Raw genomic sequence first — 25,725 nt, 5'->3', positions numbered from 1 at the left:
TTACTGTCCCTTTCTTTTGTTTGTTTTGTACTGGGAGAGATATGAGCATATTTAGTACAGAGCTCTATATATTGTACCTATAAAACATTCCCAACGCACTGGAAGTTGATTCACTGTCTTAAAACAGTGAATTAATTGCTTTAACTTTGACATTAAGGAATCTTTTCCTCTTAATCAAAAAAGTCATGTTAATTCCACTCTCATTGTGCTGTAGGACAACACCTTAAAACCTACAAGAGAGGTGAATTTATTTTACAGGCAGTGTAAATGTTGATTCATACACAACAGCCACAGAAAGCTAACAGTGATTAGATAGTGATTTTTTGTTCATCACCTCACATCTGGTGGAAATACACGTGCTGAGAGTAAAGAATAGTGACTGTTGTTTGAGCCTCTCTAAAGCAGGCAGCCTGGCAGTAAATGGTTGCCATAGGAACATTTGCGGTTTTATGTCAGGCTGTACTGCTTTAGATGTAGGCAAGTGGAGAGAGAAAAACCAGGAGGAACGCTACGTTGTCTGAGAAAGAGAGAGAGAAAGGAGAAAGTGGACCACACAAGACACAAGGAGACACCAACCACCAGAGCCAGTCCCTTTATTGTACACAACACCTCTTTATTTACTCTCCATCCTAAATCAGTTCATGATGTTTATTCAAATCAATTAATTGCTACAGAGGCACTTGACAAGGGTTTGCAAAACAAAAAGAAAAGAGATTTTTGCAGGTTGGTTTCCAACCCCTTCCACCAGATCCAGACAGGGGAAGGAAAGAGGAAGGAGGCAGGGGACATCTATTAGGAAGGAAGGCAGTATCGCCACAGCCTAATGTATTACAGGGCATTACAGTCTGGGCTTCCCAAGGGCAGGCCGAAGTGACAGGCACAACGGGATTTCAGCAAACTTTGGCCAATAAAAAGTTTTATCACATGAGCTAACTTTTGTGTACCGGGGTTTGTGAAAGATTTAACGTGAAGGGTCTTCAATCAAAAGCGTCTGAGCGGTTTCATAAACTTATTTCAATCCTGCTGGCACTGTCACTGAGAGCCAGACCTGGAGAGGAATACAAGGGAAGAAGAAGGCATACTCTGTCTCAAGAGTCTGTGGTTTGAAACGGTTTTGAATTCTCTACCGTTTCTTTGTCTTGTCGGGTTGGCTAATTAAGTTTCTATCCTCTGTGGCGAGAACAGAGAAAAGTCTAGACAGAGTGTGCCTTCATACACCACAAATCCCACCACCTGCTCACCACAACTACTGATCAAACCTAAAACAGAAAACATCCTAGTAGCCCAACGTCACTCCCTGCTTGACCAGTTTCCCCCAAACTCCTAAGATGTTTTAACAAAAAGAAAATGGTCAAATACCCTCACAGAGCAATCAAAAGGTATCATTATTATCAAATAACCACAGCCGTGTAGATGGTGTCCAGCCCCGGGTGCCTTTCCCACACATCTAGACAGCTAATCCCTGTAGCAAAAGTCCAGGAGAAGCTGGGGAGTTGTACAGAGCTGATACAATTGCAACCAAAAACATCAAAAAGAAATGACAAATGCCCAGGTTATAAATAATGCATCAGGAGATGACCGATCTCTTTTTCCCCACAACCAAGGCCAACGTATGAAGTGACAGTGTTAGTGCTTCCTTTAACATGACCACTACAGTCGCATTTTAATGTGTTGGGCTTCAATTAGAATTAATAGCGTGTTTTTGTCGTCCACCCTGTGATTAAATGAAATACAAGTGCTAACTCCCCAGTATAGGCCAGCTATATACAATATATTAAATGCATTGAAGCAGAACTTATAGCGATAATAAATGTCCTTGACAACTAAGGCCAGAAAGAGATGTGCCAACTCCTAAATGCTTAATACCATCTTTATACTCTGAATCATGTCCTCATCTGTACACCCCGCGTTTTATCCTCTCTGAGAGGAAACTGTGCTGTGTGCTCTGCTCTGTATGAATCAGTTAATCCAGGAATGAACAAAGTCTACCTGAAGGCTGAAGGTGTCATCGGGGTTCATCCGAGACTGAAGGGGATTATAATTTAAGGCTGTAAAAACTTACTGGAGAGAAAAGCATCCGACAAAGTGCAGACAGCCTTCAGCCTGTTTCCCTCCCTCTCCCGTTTTTTTTTTGTGCATAGTGTTGTGCTAACGGACTACAACATCCCTGTTATGAGTGGCGTGCTGTAAGGCTACATGGCTAGAAGTGCTTGGATCATAATGGTCAATGTATCTAACATCTTTTCATTTTGGAAGGATGCTTCACGCAGCGGGGGCTGAAGCTACTCTCTGAAGTCTTATGCAACTCCGCCCTGTGTCTTTTCAGGCTTTGCTTTTATCTGAGATTAGGATTTCACTTTTTAAAGCTACATTTATGACGATCATTAAAAAGGACAAAGTCGTTCAAATAAAATAACACAAGGGGGAGGAAAAAAAAAAAGTAATCGGCACCACCAAAATAACAACACTGATAATAAGCTATTGTTCAGTATGAAATCAATTAGGAAATGAAAACCCAGTAAAACATTAACAACAGGTTAAGTGTGTATATTACACAGAGATCTAGACTTGAGCGTCTTGGCCAATCTAAAAAGGTGGCGGGAGGGGAGAGGAAAGCCAGCCTGTAATAGTTAATAAGTTATGCTGGGAACCTTGTCAGAGGAAATACACCAGTTATTATAATAAAAAAAAAAATGATACATCATCTCCTACTGATAGAAGCTAAATGCATCACACAGATCAGCTGGGTTTTCATTTTGTATTACACAATTTCCACAGCAGTCAAATGTAATATTCAAGTGGTTACGGGCCTTGTGTTGTTCATGTGCACTGATAAAGATGGTATTAGCAGCTTATTACATTGCTTGAAAAGACATATTAATACGGCTGGACAATGCACATTATGCACGGCTATCAGTCAGCCCCTCCCCTCGAGCCCCCGCACCTGGCCTTTTAGTGTGCAGATACACACACCCACACACAAACACACACACTTAAGGTGGGCTTGGCCACGGGTCTAGTCTAGCAGGGAGGGCTCAGCAGGGCGGATAATGGTGGGCCGGTGAGTAGGAGCGCCAGGGGGTCTTCGGCTGCAACGGGGAGAGAAGATAGACAACAAGGGGTGAGACGTGCTCACAAAGTGACAGTGGAGAAACCAAAACAACCCGACAGAGAGAACAGAGTAGAGAAGAGTGAGAGGAGAATGAATGCTGGGAATTAATATAAATATAGAGATGGGATAACTGGTGAGAGAGAGAAATGACAAACCATGCCTGTGACTCTTGAAAGACGATGAAAAAGGATGGTGAGATGTTATTGACAGCAAAGATTACATAATATATGCATCAGGAAGAGGTCATACCTGGGAACACCGGGTGGGACGCGGGCTGGCCGGGAGGGGATCTGTGGAGGTGCGCTGAAGGGATCCTGGTGGCTGTTGAAAGCGTTGATGGGTGGGCCTGGGCGAGACGGGATTGGTGGTGCCCCGAAGGCGGGTGAGGGGTTGAGCGGGGCTCCAAAAGCAGGGGAAGGGTTCATGGGTGGTCCTGGTGTTGGGCCCCGAACAGCAGGCGGGCGGCTGGGGGCCGGGGCTGCTGCAGGAGGCGGCCTGCGCTGAGGGGTCGGGCTGAGAGGAGGAAATGATTGAATGAAATTGACATTGCAATAATCACCTAAAAGATCCTGTAGGGGTGGAGATGAGGAAATTTTCTTTGAGTCCTTTCTAAGAAAAAAATGTTGAGTTGTTTAATACACTTAAAACTGTGTGTGCCATTAGATGCTGTATTTTCCAGCTGCTATACTAAAGCTCAACTAACTGCTTGTTAACCCTTATCTCACCTTGCTTCTTGGATCCAGGTGTCATTTACGGGTGGGGGTACTGGGGTGGAGATGGTGCTGGTGCTGATGTCGCCAATAATGTGCAGTGCCTCCTTGAGTGCGTGATACATGCGCAACATTTCGTCTCTGCGCTGAGCCTGGTCAGCCGATTCCTCCATGAGGCTGTTCTGGTCCCCAGACGAGTAGAGGTAGGCCAGCAGCTCTGAGTGGATGAAATCCTTTGCCTGAATGGAAGTTAAGATTATTAAAACATAGGGTGGAAACTTACATCAACACACACACAGAATTCTTAGATATATTGCAGCAGTAGCCAAAAACAAAATGATCAGAGGGCTCATAAATTTTAAAAAATGTGTTTGACAGAAGTGAAACTCTGCAGCTAAGAAAAGAGGGGTTTGTTTAACCACAACGGCAAAAACAATTTATCGATAGAGACATCTGATCCTTAAACAAAATATTAGGAAGCCTTGGGAAAGGAGCTGCTCAGTGCACAATGGTGTAAGGATTGGTTTTGTGTGCAGCTGCTGGATGCTGGAAGCCATCAAGTGAGCTCACCACAATAATAAAACCTCATAAATGGACAGTGGACAAGTCTCTGTGAGCAGGCACCATAAATCCTGTTAATTAGTGTCTTCAAGTTTATGACCTTGTGTGAACATTAAATACATGACCACTGTTGCTACTAAAACGAACAAGAAAACCTAACGCTTCTCTGCACAGCTCCATAGTGTAATGACATTTACACTTAATTAAACAGCGTCTTAGCTCAGAACACTGGATTACCAGGTGCCTTGATTACTTTTATAATGCATAGAGAAATCTAGGATGCTACATTTGCTGGATAATAGCAACATTAGCTGTTAGCATACATAGCTAAAGTCTTCTAACTCCATATACACATACATATACATATACACACATGTACTAGGATACGCAGAGCTCTGAAAAACTGGATCTTCATAGCATGTTTTTTTTAAGTAGGGATCCAGTATTTTGCATAGCACACAGCCTTAAGTGTGGGAGGATACACTTACACAACTAACCCACTAAGTGCACTGGGCTGTGCACTGCACAATGTGGGGGTCATGGCTAAATGCCGTCTTTACTGTGAATTACCCATAAGTGAAATAGAGTGCATAGTGTCAAGGTTATCATTCTACAGCGAAATCCCATTTCTTCTAAGTACACCTACCCCTCGTTTTCAAGTGCCCCTTTGTCCTTTTTGTTGTTGAAATCTTCCCATATATTACATCATCAGTAGTTGTTCATGGCATTCACATAAACAGACGTGACTATGGCCAGAATGGTATGATCACAATGACACTTGTCATCTATCTGATGGAGATAGAAAAGCATGGATGCTTGCAATTTGTTTACAACTTAAGTTTCAAACATGGCATCTAATAAAAAAAAAAAGAACACTGCTTCATTAGCAGGACACTAGTGGTGCTCTATAGGCTAATGTTAGCAACCCGTGCTCCTACCCTGCCACTACTCCTCTATTTGAACATAAATCAAGACATTCTACTCCTACACCTTAACACCCAAAACAGTGGCTTAGGCTCAATCCCAATTACCCTCCTGCCTCTATCACTTCGCCTGTACCACCTTGTTTTGCGAGTTGTACCAAGCCTAAGTCTGTTCCTGGATCTGCAGAGAGTCTCTATTAATGCATTGTGTCTTCCGCTGAAGACTGTTGGACTCACACTGTTGATCATGAGATGCATGATGGTCTTGGGCACGAGGTCTCTGGTGGATTTGTTGATGATGCCGATGTACGAATCCACCAGGTTGCGGATGGTTTCCACCTGTCGCTCCAACTGAGGGTCCATAGAGAATGTGTCTGCGGGGGCAGCCTCTTCATTCTCCGTCTGACAACATAACACGCACACAAAGATGAAGTATAAATATATAATAAATAAATCTTCAAAGCTGCTCTCTGTGGAAGTAGAAATTATGACAACTGTCCAAAATGAGAAACACAGACTTGCCAATGTTGGTGACTGATGTACAGAAACACAAAGCCCCACCCAACCAACCACATACCTGGTCCTTCTCCGGATAAACTCCTGCCCTGAGGAAGGACGCTTTCCAGCTGTCCACATCTTCCTGAGAATCACAGGCCAGCTCTATCTGGCGAAGATCCTTGTACACGTTCCTGTACAGATAAACAAAAGACAAACACTTGTCTTTGTGAGTGTGTAGGCTTCGCCAGTACACAATACAAATACTTTTATTGTCATTCATATTCACACATGTATGAAATTCAGTGTGCTGTACTAAGCTCCAAGGTCATGTATGCAGACAGACACACAAAAGGTAAGGCACACGTGCATTCACATGTCTTTCACTTGACAACATAAACCTGACCTCTGTTCAGTGTTGAAGATTGCGAAGATGTGCTTTGTGGACATAAAGCCTTTCTCCACATCTCTGATCTTCAGGTTATCCAGCGGCAGCATATACTTCTTTTCTTTCTCCTAGCATGAGGCAAACAAAAGAAATGAGTATTTAGAGCAGAACTGAGACCTGAAATATACAACAAAAATAAGTGATAAGTTCAGGAAGTGACTGTATTTATTTTGGTAACAAGATTAAAACAGATCTCCACCGATGAGCAGACATCATGGAATGCATTTCCTCTGTGAGGACCACCACCAGGCTGGTGAGATGGAGAAATGCATGATGGGGGAGAAGAGGAGGAGGAGGAGGAGAGGAAGAAAAGGAGGAGCATGAAGGAGTTCTGGGGGGGATGGGGTGCCAGCTTTCACTGTTGAGCAGAGACATCTGGAAGCATTTACGTCTGCACTAACACAGAGAGCGGCGCAGGCCCAACAGTTACATCACTCGCAGTTCCACACAATCCCCCACCCCCACCACATACACACACGCACACGCGCGCAAACACACACGGCCAAATACTTAACTGCACGTGCAAAGACAAACAAACACACACGAACCTGAACGAATTGAACAAAAGCCTATCTTGGGATTTGGGTGTGTGCAAAAACATGCGCTCATACAGATATGACCAACTGGCCAAACACTAAACGATACAGGAGGACTCATGTGGACAAGCGCCTACACACATGCACGTTTGTACACACACACAATCACACCCCCCAGCCTCCCCTCCCCTCCGGCCCCCGTAACCCAGTACGATTTCCTGCAAATTCCAAAGTCAGATCCCGGCTGGAACATTTCAGCCCGCCTGCCACGTCAGTTTGCCTCCACCATCCTCCCTCTCTCATTCTCTTTCTTTCTCTTTGCTTTTTCGCGAAAGGCAACCAACACGAAAATGCACCATTTCCAGTTGGTGTTTGGACACACTGAGGCTACTGGACTGGGGTTCGTCTTTAGCAGTGGTTTGTAGTGGTATCTTTTAGGAGACTTTTTTATATTTCGCTGGAAGAATGGATATGACTGAGGCCTTGGGAAAAAGAAGAGGTAAGTAAAGCAAATACAATGCTATCTGCACTTACAGCCACGTAGTTAAATTTGACTTTTAAATACAGTCTAAAATCAAACATTCAGTTAAATTAGATCATTTGATTTTAGATAAACTTTCACCAGTGCACTGACATGTCCCTTATACTGGGACATACTCTCCCAGACCTTGAATGCAACATCTGAAATGGCCTCTAATATAAATAAACTGTAGAACAGAGTTTGCTGAGTGTGCACATATTGTAGTTATTTAGTCAAGAGGGAATGTAATCTAACTGTGTCTGGATTTATTTGCTTCAATCCGTTGAAAGCATAAAGGTTAGATTTTTCATGTTAAGCTCTATCTGAATTAATACAAATTTAGTAAGATAAAAAGTATTGTGGTGTTTGGGCAGTGTGGGTTCTAATGTATCGGCTATTTTGTTGTACGTGGCTCTTTTCTTGTGTAGCAGTTGTTTCACTGTGGTAATGTTTGCTCTCTGTGCCCTCTGTCCTACTGTCCTAGGGTAGCAACGTGCAGCCGCAATGACCTCGGGGTCCTTCCTCCAATCAGAGTCCTCCTCACCCCCCCGCCTGCCCAGTGTTCAGACTACCTGTTCATCAGGCTACAGCTGAACAGTAGTCTGCACATTGGTTAGGCTGGGCTGGGACGCACACACCTCCAGCCACCGCGGGTGATGACACAACTTGGGATAGTTTATCCCATCATTATTTTAATCTTAATGCATTCCTGTAGTGCTGTGTCATCTTATCTCCGCCAGCCAGCCGTATCCCCAGTGTCCCGTAACACACAGCATGGGAACAAAAACTCCTCTCACCTCCTCATCTTTGTACCAGGACAGGGACTCCGCAGTCAGGACAAACCAGTACTCCTTAGAACCTCCCTTCATGATGCTGATGTTGATAGTTAGCCAGCCTTTCCTGATCACCTGCACAGCGAGGACAAGATGTGGGAGACAGAGAGAAGGGTGGTAGGGAGAGAGGGGTACCAGGAGGATGGAGGGGAAAAATTTGTCAATAAGGCATTTGCACTGGTGACATGAGGGCCCCCATAAGTGTGACTGGGATGTGACTGACACTAATAAAACCTTACCTGCTTACCTGTCAGGTCTGTAAATCTGGTTGTCCTTTACCTTTTTATCTTTATTGTCAACATGTTTGTGTCAAGTATTGATTGAATGTGAAACTTCTTACGTAAACAGCATGGAGTGACCAAAGGACAGTACTGTGTGTGATGTGGCTAAATGTATACAAAAGCATCAAATGGTTTAGTTGAAAATACTGAAATGGGATGTAGTCCTTGTCCTTTTTCACTCGAAAAAGCAAATAAACCTTAAACCAGCACACAGGACCAGGTGGTGTCCAGACGGTGACAGACCCCAACCCATAAGTCAAAGCTCGACGGTGCTATGTTAGTATCATTGGGTCAGTAAAATGTACACGTGGTTATAAATCAAAGCGTAGTTAGTTTGGTTAACTTGCTTCGAATATTCAACTGTTTAAGTAAAAGAAAGGGTAAAGTGAGTGTAAAAGACAAGAGGGTAAAGGGGGCGAAGAGAACTGCGATGGCTAGCTAGCTGATCTACCAGAGTTCATAGAGGAACAGTAACCTAAACAGCAAAGTAAAATATCTAAAGTGGAGAGATGGAGAGGGAGGAAATGCATCAGACAGAGAGGCCGAGCTGAGTGAATCACTCTGAGGGAAATAAGCTGTGCATTTAGGTGGAGACCTCTTAGCTGCTATGTCTCTCCATTTTTTTAACACATAGACTCCTATGCATTTTAAGCACAATGGGGGAAACTATCTGTAAAGAAATTGTGCTCTTGTGCTAAATAAAGCCAAGAGAACAGGTCCATTTCAAAGTATGCTTTAGACCTCTCTTCTGCACTCCCTCTCCATCCAGCAGGGGACTGGGGTGAGTTATGAGGGGGGAAAAAGGGTTCATCAGTTCAAGAGCGCCAACATAAACATGCGCAAGGAGGCAATCACATAGAAGCTACACTTATAGTTTGCCTTGGCGAGGAAATAAACTTCTCAGAAACATGGAGTTTTAAATCCCCTATATAAAAGTTAGTTGGAAGTTGAAATTAAGAAAGAGGACACAGTGAGATGTGAGGGTGTCACAGACGAGATGTTTTTGTTTCTAAACCATATGCTTGTGGCGGACAACTGTCAAGAAATGTTCCGTACATTTCTGTAAATGTAAAGTGTTGCAAAGGGTTAATTAAAGATGTATGATTGAATGTGAGATTAACTCCATGGATTCAAATGGAAACAAATAAACTGATTAGGATGAAACATGCCAAATTGAATTTGTCATTAAGTTATGAGAATAAAGAGATCCTAACAAGGAATTTTGATTACATCACTGGAATACATCCCAAAGAGATCAGTCACCACACAAAATAACAGACAACTCTGATCAGCTCTAAATTCAGAAATAACACTTAGAGACTTGGTGGAGTTTTGGATATGAATGTACTTTCAGAAAGTGTGTTAACATGCTCTTAATTTATAAAAGAATCACTCAAGATGAATCCAGAGAAACTGATCAAAAACATTACTGTGTTCCTGATTTGATCGCTTCCCACTCCCTCCCAGTTTTGTCCCCAGTGATGTTTAGGATGATTCTCACAAGGCAAACTTTTGAGTCACCGTGCTCGAGGCAGCAGCAGAGGTATAAACCCACAGACATGGGAACTGACGCCATCCATGGTCACTGGTGGAAGATCTCCCACTCTTTCTGGTTCTTAATAGAGAATGCAGCCTCTTTTGTGGGCGTTAAACAACTCATATCTCGTTTAAATTATTCAGTGGACAAAAAGTAAAATGTTAGTAGCAATGTGCAATTAAAGACAATTACTGTCTTTCTGTCAAAGAGCAAACCTGCCGTGAGTTAAGTGTTAAGTCAGTTCCAAATTACTGGTAACTGCGTGCTACGGCTAGAATTGTAACTGAGATCAATTTGATCGGTCTGGAGACTCTACCTTCTCCTCGAGGCCCTCTCCCAGTCCGCCAAGCTGCAGAGGGGTAGAACAACTCATTATGGTGAGGTATCCACTCCTGTGTTTGCAGGACACGGCTTATCCTGTTCTGTCTTTTTCCACCCTAACCATATTGGCTGACCTGTGTGTGATGGCTTCAGTCCTTCTGCATGGCCTACCCCTGCTGCCCCCCCTGGCAGGGTGCGGTTTAAATCTTTGGGGTACTTACCAGAATCTCACCCTGCAGGAAGGGGGAGGGGGAATTAAAGCAAAGGGGGGGCAGTGTAAAATCAAAGCCAAAAGAAATGAGAATGCAAGCAAGCAAGCAAAGATGAGAGACAGATGAGAGAAAGGAGGAGGGGAGAGAAGAGGAGTCAAGTAGTGAGAGGAAGTAGAGAATGAAAATCCAAGAGAAGGTTGAAAAGGGAGGAAACAGAGAGCAATAATTCATGAGACAAGAAGAGTAAGACAGATGAAGAGAGACAGAGAGAGAGAGAGAGAAAGAGCAAGAGAGTTACATGCAATTAGAATTACTTTCAAGTATACCACAATTTGGTTATGTCATATTTGTTGCTCAGTTGAGAGGTGCGAGGTCCATGCACATTCTGAATTCAATACAAGAGATGCTTGTGTGAGTTAATGGGGGAAGGCAACAAAACATCCATCAGAATTCTGTGATTAATTGTTTGCTGTGCTGTAGAACGACATGCCTGGGTCACATGCAAACAGCAATTAATAATAGCCATGGAAACAAATGCTCGTTTCAGAGAAGCAGGGAAGTGGAGTCTTCTTTTGAGTTCATTAAAGCAACTCTCCCCTCACTGAAACTGCGCTCTCTAATGCTGATTAGCAGGGCTGTTATAATCATGTTTCAGCATCTTACAAACACACAGTGGGCTTCAACAATTGAAGCTAAATATCACGCTAATGAAAACAAAAAAAGCAGGTTCCCGCTTTAAAACATTGCGACAAAGCGAGATCAAAATTAGGGTTAGAAAACAACGGGACTGGGTACAGTGAGTAGTTATAATCATGTACAGGGGAGGTATCGTTAACAGTTAGATAGGTCAGGGTGGATTAATGGCTTTGGGCTAAATCATTGCTGGAGTGAGATATATTCACATGGTTGACTAATAGGCTGGTAATGGGAGGCATCAGTAAAGGGTGATTAAATCTGGGATTGGTGAAAAGGCCAGAGCTGAGTGATGAAACGTACCTGGTTGGGTATGGCCCTCTTCTTGTTCGCAGCTGTGTTCCTCTGCTGGGCACTGTCATTACACAAAGACGGACAGGAGAAGACAATAAATACTGATGACACCGCACCAAACATAACTTGTTGAAAATAATCACATTAAATATTCATGTGCCACTTCTACTCCAACAATATTCTATTTATTTACAATAATATCCAAGTATCTGATGCTATTGTGACAAATTTACCACTACACACATACATCAGGGTTCCCACACATCTGCAGGGACAAAATTTGAAAACCTTTCCATGACTTTTTAAAGGATGCATAATGAAATTTCCATGACTATTCACAATGTATAAAACAAGCATTGCTCCATCCCTAAAACGTGGGAATATTTAGAAGTAGTAATGGAGCACAGCACAGGTATGGAAACTTTGGGGTTTATGATCCGGCATGTTAAATCACACTATCAGATTTAACCTCTATTCAAATAATTCAGGGTTCCCGCACATTTTTACCGATGAATTTTCAAAAAATTTCCATAATATTTATCTAATTTCCATGACTGTATTTAACTAGTTTCAAATGGGCACTTCCCAGGTATTTGCAAATAAGCAAACTGCTAGCACTTGGTAACACTACTCGCTTATTAGACATTTCAGCTGCCCACTACCTGCACCTACCAACAGATTACAGCAGCACATACTGGTATTTCATGTAACGTCAAGGCCGCGCCCTTTTTGAGGGCTAGCAAATCTAAGATCCTGCAGCTGTCAATGACGGTGCCCCAGATTCAAACGTCCAAAAAACATATAATTGAAACCACAAAATATCTCCATACTGCTCATCCGTAGTGATCCACGTGTCCTGAAGCTCCGATATAAAAAGTTGTTTGGAAAAACGTCATTTGAAAAACTCATTGTAGCCTGTCGCTTTATCTGCTTCTCTGTACACCGCACCTGGGGCGCCGCCAGCCCGCATTAGGTGGAGTTGTGTTGCTACGCCCTCTCCCCTGCGTGAGGACTCTGAAACTTAACCTGAGCCTCCCTCGGCATATGGGTGAGCAGATAATGGCTGAATTTTCTTTTTTGGGTGCACTTACCCTTTAAAACTTTGACAAAACACTTGGTTAATTACAAACTATTCGAAGCCTGAAAAACAGTTTTACTATTTTTACAACATTTCCAGGAATTTCGTGACACTGGGAACCCTGATAATTTCTCCTAGCTGGCATACATGGAGTAAGAGACGGGACGTAGGGAGAAAAATGAACACATGTACATGATGGTCAACAAACTGCTGTCACACATCTGCACATACTAGAACTACATTACATCAACAGCTAACCTACAGAAAATTTGTCGTGATGTCACATTACGTGGAATATTATCCATGGAAGAATACTCCCTAATTCCATGACTGTCCCAGTCCTGGAAAATGACACTGTGAAATTATGTGACTTTTCCAGGTCTTCCATGAGCATGAGAACCCTGATACATGACGGTGAAGGTGTCTTGTGGAGGAAATGGAGGGTCTAACTGTCTCTCTCTCTCACCCACACACACACACACACACACACACACACAGTACACACAACCCTACATCCTTTCTGTAAGCCCACCTGTTGTTGCCGTACCCTGGGGTGCTACCATCATCCAGCCTTCTGTAGTCAAGACTGAAAGTGATGTCATGAGAACCGTTAAACAGCCCTGGCTGACCTACTGACACATTACAGCAATCCACTTCGCCATGCAGAGGCTAGGTATAAACCCTCGCACACGCACACACATGGGGACTTGCTTTGTTACTCGGTCAACGGCACAACTCACACAGAGAAGGGGAGCTCCACTCAACTACATGCTACTGAGACGGTTCCACTAGGGACTATGTGATTTCAACCATGAACTGTAAACTGCTTAGATATACCACAAAAAAGTGAGTGCTTTGCAGTGTGCAAATGACTTTCCAGTGCACAACGGCAGCTACAAGCAGATGCAGTAAAACATCACCACTGCTCTGTCCGCTTGTCCAATAAGCATTCTTTATAGTGACAGTCAAACAGCCTGCAGCAGACAGGAAGTTTATCTGTCAAGCAATCAAACAAGCTTGATTGACTTTGTTTAGAGGGGAAGTGGTGTTGTTGCATGCAGGGGGGAGAGGTAGGCGACTAATGTGGCCTTGAACGTCGCAAAATGTTGCATGTGTCTCCCACCGCAGGGAGACACATGCTCTGATGTGACTGGATCACTAATTGGCATGCTACATCACACACTGATGCACCGCAGCTTACAAACATGTGGCTAATTATAAGCATCACTTTGATTCAGTAGCAGTGGTATGGTGATGATTCTGTTAAGTTCCTGTAATGGCAGCTGGGTTGCACATGTACTGGCGGCTGACAGGTCAAGGATTACGGGTCTTTTCCTTTGTGAGTCACAAGAGCACCTCAGACGACGGGCAGCATGTAGTTAATCGGGATCATGATGACTGTGCTGAGACTGGGTTCATGACACTGTAAGGTGGGCTAAAAAAAAAAGGAAGGAGGAAGGAGGTGGGAGGAGGGAGGGGTACATACTTAGCAAAGCCTATGAAGTCCTCATGATTGGTGTTGATGTAGGACAGCTCAATGTCAATCAGCAGCAGAACCTTGATTAGAAGCAGAAAATCGTGATTAGGGTGGAGACGTCTCAATTAAACACTTGCAGGAGACACAAAGGAGAAAGTGCCACGTCTCACTTCTGATACTTCACACTTAAACAAAAACAACCCTGAGAGTGAGATAACATCTAGAGCTAGGTTTCTACATGGTGACACCAATACAGTCTGTCAGATTGATATTATCAATAATGCAAACTGCAGATGAGGTGGAGTATATGATTTACTCAAAAGTTTCACCGCAATTCAACGTGCCACACCTCAAGCTCTCATTACTCTTGTTTTTTATGCAGTTAATGTGGTTCGCATGTTTCTCCACTCTGGAAACAACACTTAACAGCCACTGACAGACATCAGTGGCGTCTCATTAATTCCTTTTGTTGCGATGTCTTGAAATCTTGAGCAATCTTTGATTTCAGTTTGGGCAAACTGCTGCGTAGTCATATAATCTATCACAGGATATTTGCTGTGTTGATTTAAGGAAAGTGGTGCTAATGGAGGAAACGCTGACAAACACTGTCAACTCAAACCTGGAGCAAAGAGAATAAATGACACGATAACAGATTTTCCATCATGATAAAGAATAGCGCTTTGCTGTAATTTATCGACAATTACATATAAGCTAAACAAGAAGTCGGAAAATATGTTTGTTGCACACATGGCTGCCTAATCATTTTTTCTTTAATTTAAGCAGATATGAATCTAACCAAAATGACTTGCTTTAATTCTGACTCATTTGATCAAACACTATTTCTGGAAAATGACCTGCAGAATTAAGCCTTCATTATAACTTCTAGGAAAAACTCTTTTCTTTTAAAGAGCAGCAAGCCTTTTGCATTTAAGGCTTTGATTAAGTTTGCAAATCTTCATGGGGTTTTAAAGTTGATAGAAAACCTAGAACGATGCAAGTCTATCAAATAATATATTTTACAGCCAATAATACAGTATGCAACTGCTGCCTAATTTGTGTCCTATGCACCCAACTGCAACTGGGCTAAAGGGACTACCAACATAAACACACTAGAAGGAAGACATTTCGTATTTTGCTTTTGCTCTGCTAACAAGCTAGCATGTCCAGCCTTATGAGTTTTTTATTCTATATGGTTACTTCCATTTGACAAATGCTGAAACTAATGATGCTTTAAAGGGTCATACAATGCACTTTTTTGTGTCCTTATGCTGCAGCTGGAGGACTGGCAGATGCAGAGACCGACAATGCCACGTGACACAATGCTAACAGTGAGTGTCAAAATAATACTTCACCCGCAAAATGACCAGTCGTATATCAATTACTCACAGAGTTCCTTTGAATTCGTGAGGAAAACTTCTTTTTCAAATGCCTCCACGGCGAATGAATAATCCAAAAAGGGTGAACATGCCTTGTGAAGGAAGTCATTGGCGTCCACGTTTTAACAACAGCAAAACTATGTCAAACTATCTGTCTACAAAAACTTCCACAACTCCTCCAGCATAATCCAAATCTCATTTATTCAGTCGTATGCTCAGTACTTCACTAACACATGCATTTACGCTTAAAACATTACAATAAAAAACACTTCCAACTAGTAGCGCCCCCTGAGCGTGCGTTAGCATGTATGTGGATGTATATAAGCTCCGCTTGGGAAGAGTTCAAATGCACCAGCATGCCAACGCCCAGACTGTTTGCTCTGACGTGTTTTAAATTGTAATGGTTTAGCAAAGCTTGGATCATACTGCAGGAGGTGTGTGAGAGTTTGTACAATGATGGTTTTTTGCTGTTGTTAAATGTGGTCTCCGTTAACTTCAAATCATGACGAGTGTTAGTCATTATTTTACTTAGTGAATTCAAGATAACATGGGCTGAGTAAGGAAAGCAAAATGCCAACCTTACGTTATATTACATCCTGTCGCATTTCCCTTCCCCCATTAGTACAATAACTTGGGTGGTGCCACTTCATCCCACCAGCGTCTCAACACAGTACTGGAGTGGGGCTAAATATGAATTGTAGATTGCAGCTCTTACTGTATTTTTCACTGCATATGAAAAAGGTAAACATCAAAGGCGGACTTGAGTGCACTTGGTGTGCTCGAGAGCCACGAGTCTATTTAATCAACATCCTAGCAACTCACCTGGTCCTTAGTCTTCCCTTCTCTTTCTCTGACGTGGGTGGTTACAATCCTCTCCGTCTCCTCTCTCAGCCTGGGGTAGGAGTTTAGCTGAAAGGCAACACAACACACGACTGCAGCGATGAACGGAGACACACACAAACACACACATGCACACACTTACATGTGAGCTCGAGCTTAGGAAGACTTACCAATAAGTATCAGAGAGAAACAGGAGTGAGAAGTGAAAATGAGTAGAGAACAAAGAAAAGGGAAAGAGAGTCAAGTGGCATTTCAGTCTCACACATATCCAAACAACCACAAACCAACACACACATATAAGAAGACTTTAAATACACAGTGACTGTCTGTTCTAAAAGGTGATAAGATGTTTACTATCAGCCAGAGACGACTTAATTAGAATGAATGCTGTTTTGCTATCATGCTTTAATCATGCTTTTTTTTTCAGATATCAAAAATCCAACTTTTTATATATTAAACAAACAGAGCAATGTCCAAATTTGTCATCTCTAGCTGATGGTAGAGTTGGGATAGTATTAATATTAGTGAAGACTGGATGAGAGGGGAAAGTGACAGAATGAGGTGAGGCAGAGGTCAAGCTCAGAGACAGGATGGCTGGTTGACGCTGTGCAGTGCCTTCCTCTGTCCACAAGATGGCATTGGAGCACCGTTGCTATGGAAACGCTCCATTCAAGCTGCCACTGCACCCACGGAGCCCACAGGCTATTAGTATCACCCCGTCCCCCCCACACACACATCACTCCCTTTCCATCCGGTTCAGCAGATAGTGTAATATCAGTCTGCCACGTGGGTCAGTGAAGAAGCGCAGCCGGGGCTCTGCGCTGCACAGACTGACGAAGCGGGGTCTTGGGCAGAGAGGGAGAGGAGGGAGGAAGCAATGTGGAGGTGGGGGAAAAACTCTTTAATGAGCTGATGCTGAGGTCAAACAGCATGTGGGAGATGGCTGATGGAAATTTTAAGTTGTGCTTAAAATTTCAGACGTGGTTTGCAAGTCAATGCTCGGTCTGAATGACATGGAGATTTCCAGAGGTGGGAGGAGAGTAGGAATGTCACGATACTAGAAATGTAGTCGATACCAATACCAGTGAAATTCCACAATTCTTGATACCCAATTTGATACCACTATAAAAAACAAAACAATATATCGCACGTCCTTCAACGCCTCCTTTATTGTAAACAATTAAATTTCAATGCTATTAATAATCACGCCTTGAACACAAAGTACTTGTCTAGAGTTCAGCATTTGTTCACGTAAGGGTTCTGACACTTCAAGCCGTCGGTCAGCTGTTGGTCAACATCAGGCCACAGGTGAGCATCTGTGGCCTTAGTTTTTGCATTGTCTTCTGCATGGTTAGCACTAATCATCCCATGTCAGCTTTTTTCCTGCCGAATCAACATGTGGAATGGTTGTCGGAGGCAGCGGTGCACATCAATGTGTGAGATCACTCTGACTAGCAGCTAAACTCGGTGCACGAGAAGAGAAACAGAACAAACTTGTCATATTAGGTAAAATAATTTTTTGGCTGTTGAGCTCTTTAGATTAAACGCTTCAGAATTGTTTGTGTTATTGTTCACCAGCGCACAATAAATATTCTTTGCCCTTTCAACACTGGGTTTTATTGTTAATGTGCTAGCTGGCTAACTAGCATCTTGAATCCCTCCAGTCTTTCGGTTTCCCTTTGTTAATCATGAATACAGACTACCGCCGCCTGCTGGTATGGAGTTATTTCCTCTCACTCTGACACAGAACATACATGCTATTTGGCCATTGGCTGTAGTCTTTGCCGAAAGTTCAGGTGCAACTTTTTGGCCAAGACACAGGCGATATAAGGCAACAGATCAGTCTGCCTTGACGCCACTAGTTTTTTCATGTCGGTTTGGTGTTGTCTGGGCTGACTTTACGATGTGACTGGTATTTGTGGTAGGCTATTTGTCCCACCCCTCCACCACTGTGAGAGGATGGCTGGGTAATGTAGCGCTGTTCCCAAAGCAGAACATTTTTAAACTTTCCGCGAACAGAAAAAAAAATGTCAAGCGATTAGCATTCAGCGCAGAAGAGACTCCCAGCGCCTCGACACACTGCTGGCATTTGTAGCATAGTGGAAATACACGGCGCTCCCATTGCAAAGAATTAATTCAATTCCCTGGCCCCTGGGTGAACTGCTGTTGCGGCAGCAACACTTGTTGGCATCTTCCACGTGTTGCTGTTCTTCATGCTCCTTTGACATTAATGTCAGATTAGAGCACTTGTGGGCGTATATGCTGCCCTGACGGGTAGAATAGCATCCCCAGTACCCATGGTACTGGTGGAAAACGAGTACCGTCACGTTTTCAGACTTTTGGCATTGACTTGTTAACAAAGTATTGGTGCTCGTGACATCCCTAAAGGAGAGTAGAGACGGGACAACACACACATTTGAAGCAGTGGGCATGGATGGCGAGGATGGGGATGGGTCTGATTTCACTGGGGTGCCCATTTTACTGGGATGACAGAAATCGACATTTACAGAGAAAAAGAATCCCTTCTCTTTTCATGCCATCATCCCAGCAGGTGTGTCCCCGGTTACCTTGGCAGCACACTTCATGACGAGCGCGGTGAGCTCAGACACCACAAGGTCCACACATTTGAGGCTTGGCTCTTTGAGTTTGAGAATCTGCTTTTTGACTATCGCCTCAAAAGCCAGGTCAGGGGTGAAGAGCCCCGTTCTGAAAGGTCATGGTGTCAGATTGCATGTTGTTGTTGTGGTGGTGGTAGAGAAGGAGAGAAAGGGACAGGCAGAAATAAAGGAAAGAGAATAAAAGAGGACAGCCAAGAAAGAGAGGAAATAAAAAGAGAAAAAGTCTTTGTTCAGTTAGTCATTTCTAGTTGTTGACAGAAAAAAATCAAGCTGTGGAGACGGACAAGCAACAGGTCTTTCACATCCTCTTCCCTGACAAACCAGTTCCTGTAAAACTAGGTCAATGTGGTAGAGATGGGCATGTCACCTCTAACCCAAGGCCAAATCACAGCTGAGGACCACCCCATGAGTTGCTGGCTATGTGTACTGAGCTATGAGACCTGCAGCTTGTCCAGGAGAGACCAGAGATGCTCAGATAGGTTGAGTCCCTGAAACATCTCAGATCCACGACGACACGTCACCCGTCACAACACTCCACAACACGACAGCGCTGCCTGCACACAGGGCTAATCGGGGCGGGCTGGGCTGAGGGCAAACCACACAGAAAGTTCCTTTTTTTTCAGTACAAGAACTGAACTGATCTTTTTCCATATATCATAGGAAGCTGTTGGCTGAACGTTCTGCGTCAGCGTACCCTCTGCCACGCCCATGGCTGCCCCTGCCCTATGTCACGGCTGGGTCGAGGAGATGTTGGACACCTGCAGTACCTTGTTGGTGCACTGCCTGACTGTGTTGATGAGCTCCTGAATGACCAGATCGATACATTTGAGACAGGGCGTTTTCAGCTTAACGATCTGCTTTTTCACGATGGCCTCAAACGCCAGGTCTGGAGTGAACAGCCCCGTTCTGAGGATGCACAAAGAGACAGAGGCACAGCGGCAGACAGATGGGACAGTTAACGGACATGTAAGGCCAACAAAACGAATGAATAGACAGATGATTAGGTGAACAAAAAGGTGACTGAAGAGGTTCTGGACAAAGAGAAGGAATCGGTATATGAACATACGGACAGCCACAACAGAGGGAGAAAGGATAAAACGCCAAAGAGGGCAAGATTGAAATGTAATAAAGCACACAAATGAGACATTGCAAAGAGGAGATTATCAGTGAAGAACACATGACGACATTTGTGCAGTGGACTGGATACATGTAACACAAAACCTCATAATAATTGAGTGCCTCAGCAGACAGAAACAGCAAAGGAGTGGGTGGTGTTGCAGTGGGGAGATAAGGGGATTGAAACAACACTGAAGGAATAGTAGAATAGAGGAAAAACATTTCACACACAACAGAAACACCTTTTCTCTGAATTGGTATTGTTAGTCTGTGATCGCAAGGCTTGATTATATAAACATGAATTTTAGTAGAATAACAGCTTTTATGAAGGGAGAAAAGTGAAGCACGGTGCCACAGCAGTATTTGATGTTAAAACAGAATACAAGCGTTTGAGCTCTGTGGGCGGCTTCTTTGAAAGGTTTTTGGTTTTCGCACTTGCCTGACACCATGGACGTTCTTGATTGCGTGACTGATTTCTCGCCTTAGCTCTTTCTCGTCAAAAACAATCTGGGAGACAGAGGGAGAAGATGCAAATGACACTTTAACAAATCGTGAAATACTTTCATCTTTGTAAAGACTTAATTCCCAATATATAGGGCTGGGCAATCACATCGTAATTATAATTATCCTCAATAGAAATAGAACAAATCAATCCGCTCATACACTGGGAGAGGGGGGTGCTAATGCATCTAAATGGAATACTTCACCCACTAAATAACCATGTGTAAATCAGTCAGTCATGCTGTGTTAACCTTGAATTCATGAGGAAGACTTTGTTTTTCTGGCATGCCTACACAGTAAACGGCAAACATATTGATATTTTGATTGAATAGTGATCCCTTTAAAAACCGTAAAGATATATCAAAACATTCATTTACAAACTCTGACACAACTGCAGTGTATTCCAAGTCCAAGTACTTCCCAAACACATGCATTTTCATTCAAAAAAACCTTAGTACTGCAGTCTAGCTTTGAAGACAGCATCGGTATGTTTCACGTTTAGTTCAGTTTAAATGGTATGTCATAGTGAATCCAATATATCACAGCATGACTAATGGATAAGTATTCCATTCAAGTCTAGTTGTCAACTGCCATCACACAGAAGAAGATCACCAGCCACCAAGCTCATGTGTACGTCAATGTTATGACGTTAGAACGTTCAACATGCACATAAAGCTATTTTTAGTATAATTGTTGTGACCTACATACAGTAGCTGTATTGGCAGTTGACTCCTTTAATGGTATGTTAGTGTTATGTAAGCTATTGTACTTGTGGCTATTGACTTAGAAGAAATAACAAAGGGAGAATAAACATCACTAAAACGTCATGTGAAGATAAGTTCGTCTTGAGTCACGCCAGATGTTAAGTTTTAAACTTGTACAGAAAATACTGACTACAGTTGAGATTTTTCTTCTGTCTCTTCATTTTGTTGACACTGTCAGCTAAATCCATTATGTCTATAAAGGTGTGACATACTGCTAACAAGAATTGTTTTCTTTGTCTATTTGTTGTCTTATGTGTTGACATTGCTTTATTTACAATCATTTTGAATCTACCTCAGATTTGTGAAATGTTCTGCTGTTTGGCGTTTGTCATGTTCTGACAATTAAGTCTAAACCATTAATCATGTGTTTCTTCAACTTTTACTCAGAAGCAAAAATCAGCCTTTAAACTTGAAAGAAATAATGCTTTGGAATGTTATTACAGTTTTGGCCATATCGCCCAGCCCTACCAACAAATCAAGCCTCTTCATGGCACACTAACCTTGACCAGTTCAAAGGGGAAGCGTTCATGGAAGATGCGGTTGATCTTTGCACCACCTGATAGCTCATTGGTGTCCACCTGGTCCCCGGAGCCTTCAATGCACTTTTCAAAGTCCACACCAAACTGCTGCACCATCCTGATTAGGGTAAAGCATAAAGGAGATGTGACTGGTGTTAGTGCCTTCCTGGAGGTCCGGTGCAAAGAATTACTGTTGAAAGGAATCGTTGCTGATTTTCAACCAGCTCTGTGACGTCACAGTGTGGGCAGCATGGTGGGACACAGAGCTGGCTGTGAGTTGACAAAGTTTCCTTATAGTCATAGCTTGCAAATATCTACTCTCAGGCGCAGTAGCCCTGTGCAGTGGGGATCCTATGTGGCTGCCACAGGTTACATCATCTCCAACATATCAGCTGTAAATAATACAAGTATGCAATATTCAAATGCACTCACTGCAACAAGGCCTTGGTCTTGCGTGTTGGATCATCTGGACGGAAGTTCTTGTACTCCTCCACCTCCTTCTCCAGAGAGAGGAGCTGACTCTGCAGCTTACTGCGCAGACCAGGCAGAGTGTCCCTGATGTGGTTGGTCAATTGCTGGAGACAGACAAACACAGTGCTGCTGTTTTAGAGAATGAACGGCACAATAGGGAGGGAATTATAGTTCACAATTAAAAAAAAAAAAAAATGACAGCAGACCTGGTTGAGTGTCTTTTGTAGATGTGGTGTGCCCATACGCTCTGCTATATGTCTGTAGGCAGGGTGGGACAGGAAGAACTTCCTCTCTGCAGCCAGAGCAGCACGAATGTCTTTCTTCCCATCTATGTCCTTCTGACTGCGGTTCACTACACCGATGTAGCCTGCACAGAGCCACACAAAAAAAAAAAAAAAAAGTCACTCTAGAGTCAAAAATAAAGTCTGCAGATGTGTCTTTGTGTGTATGCGTGTGTAATCCTCACCTCTACGCAGTGGCAGGAGTTTATTTTCTAGGATGTCCTTTGCATCTGTCCCTTCATCCATCAGGTCCAGTTTTGTTATAACACCAATGGTACGCAGACCTGCACAAAATTACAAGTGTAACTACATTAATTCAAACTGACTTATTACCTCTTATCTCATTACCTTCTTGGAAAGAACTGATGCACAGAATAAATCTCTCAGTGTATTTAGCCTTTTTATAGCAGAGTTCTGTTTAATAAAGGGCTGAAAAGATTTGCCTGTGACAGAAATACTGACCAAATAGAGGCAATGGATATCATGAGCCCTTTTCAGATCTCACTATAGGGCCACTACAGAGTCTCTTGTTCATGCCTCCTTTGCATTTTTTCATAGAATCAAACAAGGGCAGCATCATGCTTCTCCAGTGTGTGAATACACACCGCATTGTGGCTTTGCAGAACCGAGAGAGGTGTGATGGGCGTGACATGTAACACAACAGCATCAGCCTCTAGTGTGACATAAAACATATGTGTCTACAGAGCTTTCTAAACAACTCCAATGGCATTAACGTGTCAATAACAATCATTTAGTGTCCTGTTATATGGCAGATGATCTTGTCCTGTGCGGAGCTCCAGAATCTCATTGTTTTCCCAATTTGCAGACATTTACGTCCACTGTTCTTCTTCTTTAAGTAAGCCACTAGCTGCGAACAGCTACTTTTTAAATCTCCCACAGTAGGTTGCACACATAACACATCATCTGAAAGTTTCACCCTTGCCGCTCAAGATGCCATCTTGCAGGCTGTCCTTTTTATACAGACACATTTCTGCGCTATGACTTCCTCCTGTGGTGGCTTTAAAGGCGAGACCACTCTGCTGCCCCATTCTGTGACTGTACCTTATATACAGAACGGCGAGGCGGCATAACAGTGCTATATGCCCGCCACGAACAGCGGAGTGATAGGGACTGAATGTTTCATAGTAGAGAAGAACCTATTGCAATTCTCACAGCCAATTCTGATATGTCATTTATTAAAAATCAGACCTGAAAATTCAAATTTTGTCTGATTCCGATTTCTGTCTTTCAAAGAACTATAATTGACAGCATACACAGTCATATTTGAAACTTTTCTTTAAAGCCACTGGAAACTTGGCTTGTAAAAAATGTTTATATGATATCAAAGATGAGTGTTTAATTAAGCATCCACAAAAATCTTGGACACAATAAATGTTAGTAGGGATGCACGATAACTTTTCTTTTAAACCGATACCGATAACCGATAACACACACACACACACACACACACACACACAGTGTGTATATATATATATACAGTGCCCTTCAAAAGTATTGGAACAGTGAGTCTAATTCCTTTACTTTTGTTGTAGACTGAAAACATTTGGGTTTGACGTCAAAAGATGAATATGAGACAAGATCAACATTTCAGCTTTTATTTCCAGGTATTTACATCTGGATCTGATACACAACTTAGAAGATAGCATTATTTGTAATGGAACACACAATTTTTAGGTGAGCAAAAGTATTGGAACATATAAACTTAAAATAGATTAAAGTGAATGAGACTTAATATTTAGTTGCAAATCCTTTGCTTTCAATAACTGCATCAAGCCTGTGACCCACTGACATCACCAAACTTTTGCATTCTTCTTTTGTGATGCTTTTCCAGGCTTTCACCGCAGCCTCTTTCAGTTGTTGTTTGTTTTGGGGGGTTACTCCCTTCAGTCTCCTCTCCAGCAGGTAAAATGCATGCTCTATTGGGTTTAAGTCTGGAGACTGACTTGGCCAGTCTAAAACCTTCCACTTCTTGCCCCTGATGAACTCCTTTGTTGTTTTGGCAGTGTGTTTTGGGTCATTATCTTGCTGCATGATGAAGGATCTCCCAATGAGTTTGGTTGCATCTTTCTTTAAATTAGCAGACAAAATGTTTCTGTAGACTTCTGAGTTCATTTTGTTGCTGCCATCATGTGTTACATCATCAATGAAGATGAAAGAGCCCGTCCCAGAAGAAGCCATGCATGCCCAAGCCATGACATTACCTCCACCGTGTTTCACAGATGAGCTTGTATGTTTGGGATCATGAGCAGATCCTTTCTTTCTCCAAACTTTCACCTTTCCGTCACTTTGGAAAAAGTTAATCTTTGTCTCATCAGTCCATAAAACTTTTTCCCAGGATTTTTGAGGCTCATCTCTGTACCTTTTGGCAAATTCCAGCCTGGCCTTCCTATTCTTCTTGCTAATGAGTGGTTTGCATCTTCTGGTGTAGCCTCTGTACTTTTGTTCATGAAGTCTTCTGAACAGTAGATTGTGATACCTTCACTCCTGCCCTCTGGAGGTTGTTGCTGATGTCACTAACAGTTGTTTTAGGGTCTTTCTTTACAGCTCTCACAATGTTTCTGTCATCAACTGCTGATGTTTTCCTTGGTCTACTTGTTCGACGTCTGTTGCTTAGTACACCAGTGGTTTCTTTCTTCTTCAGGACATTCCAAATGGTTGTACTGGCTATGGCCAATGTTTGTGCAATGGCTCTGATTAATTGTCCATCTTCTCTCAGATTCACAATTGCTTCTTTTTCACCCATAGACAGCTCTCTGGTTTTCATGTTGGTTCCACCTCTAAATGCAGTCTGCACAGGCAAAATCTATCGTACCCAATCTGAAACTGAGCTCAGACGTTCAGTGATATTTATTGTTTGAATAATCAATGTAATTGGGAGACACCTGGGCAACAAAACACACCTGTCAGTGACATGTTCCAATACTTTTGCTCTCATGAAAAATGGGTGGGTTCAAACAAAAGGTGCTATCTTCTAAGTTGTGTATCAGATCCAGATGTAAATACCTGGAAATAAAAGCTGAAATGTTGATCTCTTGTCTCATATTCATCTTTTGATGTCAAACCCAAATATTTTCAGTCTACAACAAAAATAAAGGAATTGGCCTCACTGTTCCAATACTTTTGGAGGGCACTGTATATATATATATATATATATATATATATATATATAAGATCATGACAACAATACT

At 42.7% G+C, this 25,725-nt stretch overlaps 1 protein-coding gene across 5 annotated transcripts in view; it reads right to left on the bottom strand.

Annotated features, from left to right (window-relative positions):
• dnm2a (dynamin 2a) overlaps positions 1 to 25,725 on the bottom strand; it is a 40,695-nt gene that overhangs the window by 2,169 nt on the left and 12,801 nt on the right. The window contains exons 5-21 of one of the 5 annotated variants that reach the window (XM_049561816.1): positions 22,702 to 22,800; positions 22,442 to 22,602; positions 22,197 to 22,339; positions 21,747 to 21,882; positions 20,421 to 20,488; positions 19,633 to 19,771; positions 16,230 to 16,316; positions 14,041 to 14,111; positions 11,486 to 11,537; positions 10,499 to 10,510; positions 8,103 to 8,213; positions 6,208 to 6,317; positions 5,884 to 5,995; positions 5,544 to 5,708; positions 3,838 to 4,061; positions 3,362 to 3,625; positions 577 to 3,089 (exon numbers count right to left, since the gene is read on the bottom strand). In XM_049561816.1, coding sequence (XP_049417773.1) covers positions 3,017 to 3,089; positions 3,362 to 3,625; positions 3,838 to 4,061; positions 5,544 to 5,708; positions 5,884 to 5,995; positions 6,208 to 6,317; positions 8,103 to 8,213; positions 10,499 to 10,510; positions 11,486 to 11,537; positions 14,041 to 14,111; positions 16,230 to 16,316; positions 19,633 to 19,771; positions 20,421 to 20,488; positions 21,747 to 21,882; positions 22,197 to 22,339; positions 22,442 to 22,602; positions 22,702 to 22,800 — 2,027 coding nt within the window. In that variant the 3' untranslated portion in view covers positions 577 to 3,016. Of the gene's footprint in view, positions 1 to 576; positions 3,090 to 3,361; positions 3,626 to 3,837; positions 4,062 to 5,543; positions 5,709 to 5,883; positions 5,996 to 6,207; positions 6,318 to 8,102; positions 8,214 to 10,498; positions 10,511 to 11,485; positions 11,538 to 14,040; positions 14,112 to 16,229; positions 16,317 to 18,814; positions 18,954 to 19,632; positions 19,772 to 20,420; positions 20,489 to 21,746; positions 21,883 to 22,196; positions 22,340 to 22,441; positions 22,603 to 22,701; positions 22,801 to 25,725 lie in introns of those variants that run through there. The other 4 variants (XM_049561819.1, XM_049561818.1, XM_049561817.1 and 1 more) reach the window with 4 other exon arrangements.

This window comes from Epinephelus fuscoguttatus, linkage group LG19 (assembly GCF_011397635.1).
Source record: "Epinephelus fuscoguttatus linkage group LG19, E.fuscoguttatus.final_Chr_v1".
Lineage (NCBI taxonomy): Eukaryota > Metazoa > Chordata > Actinopteri > Perciformes > Serranidae > Epinephelus > Epinephelus fuscoguttatus.
Note: the sequence above shows the minus strand (reverse complement) of the source record. Positions and strands in the feature narration are given on the sequence as shown.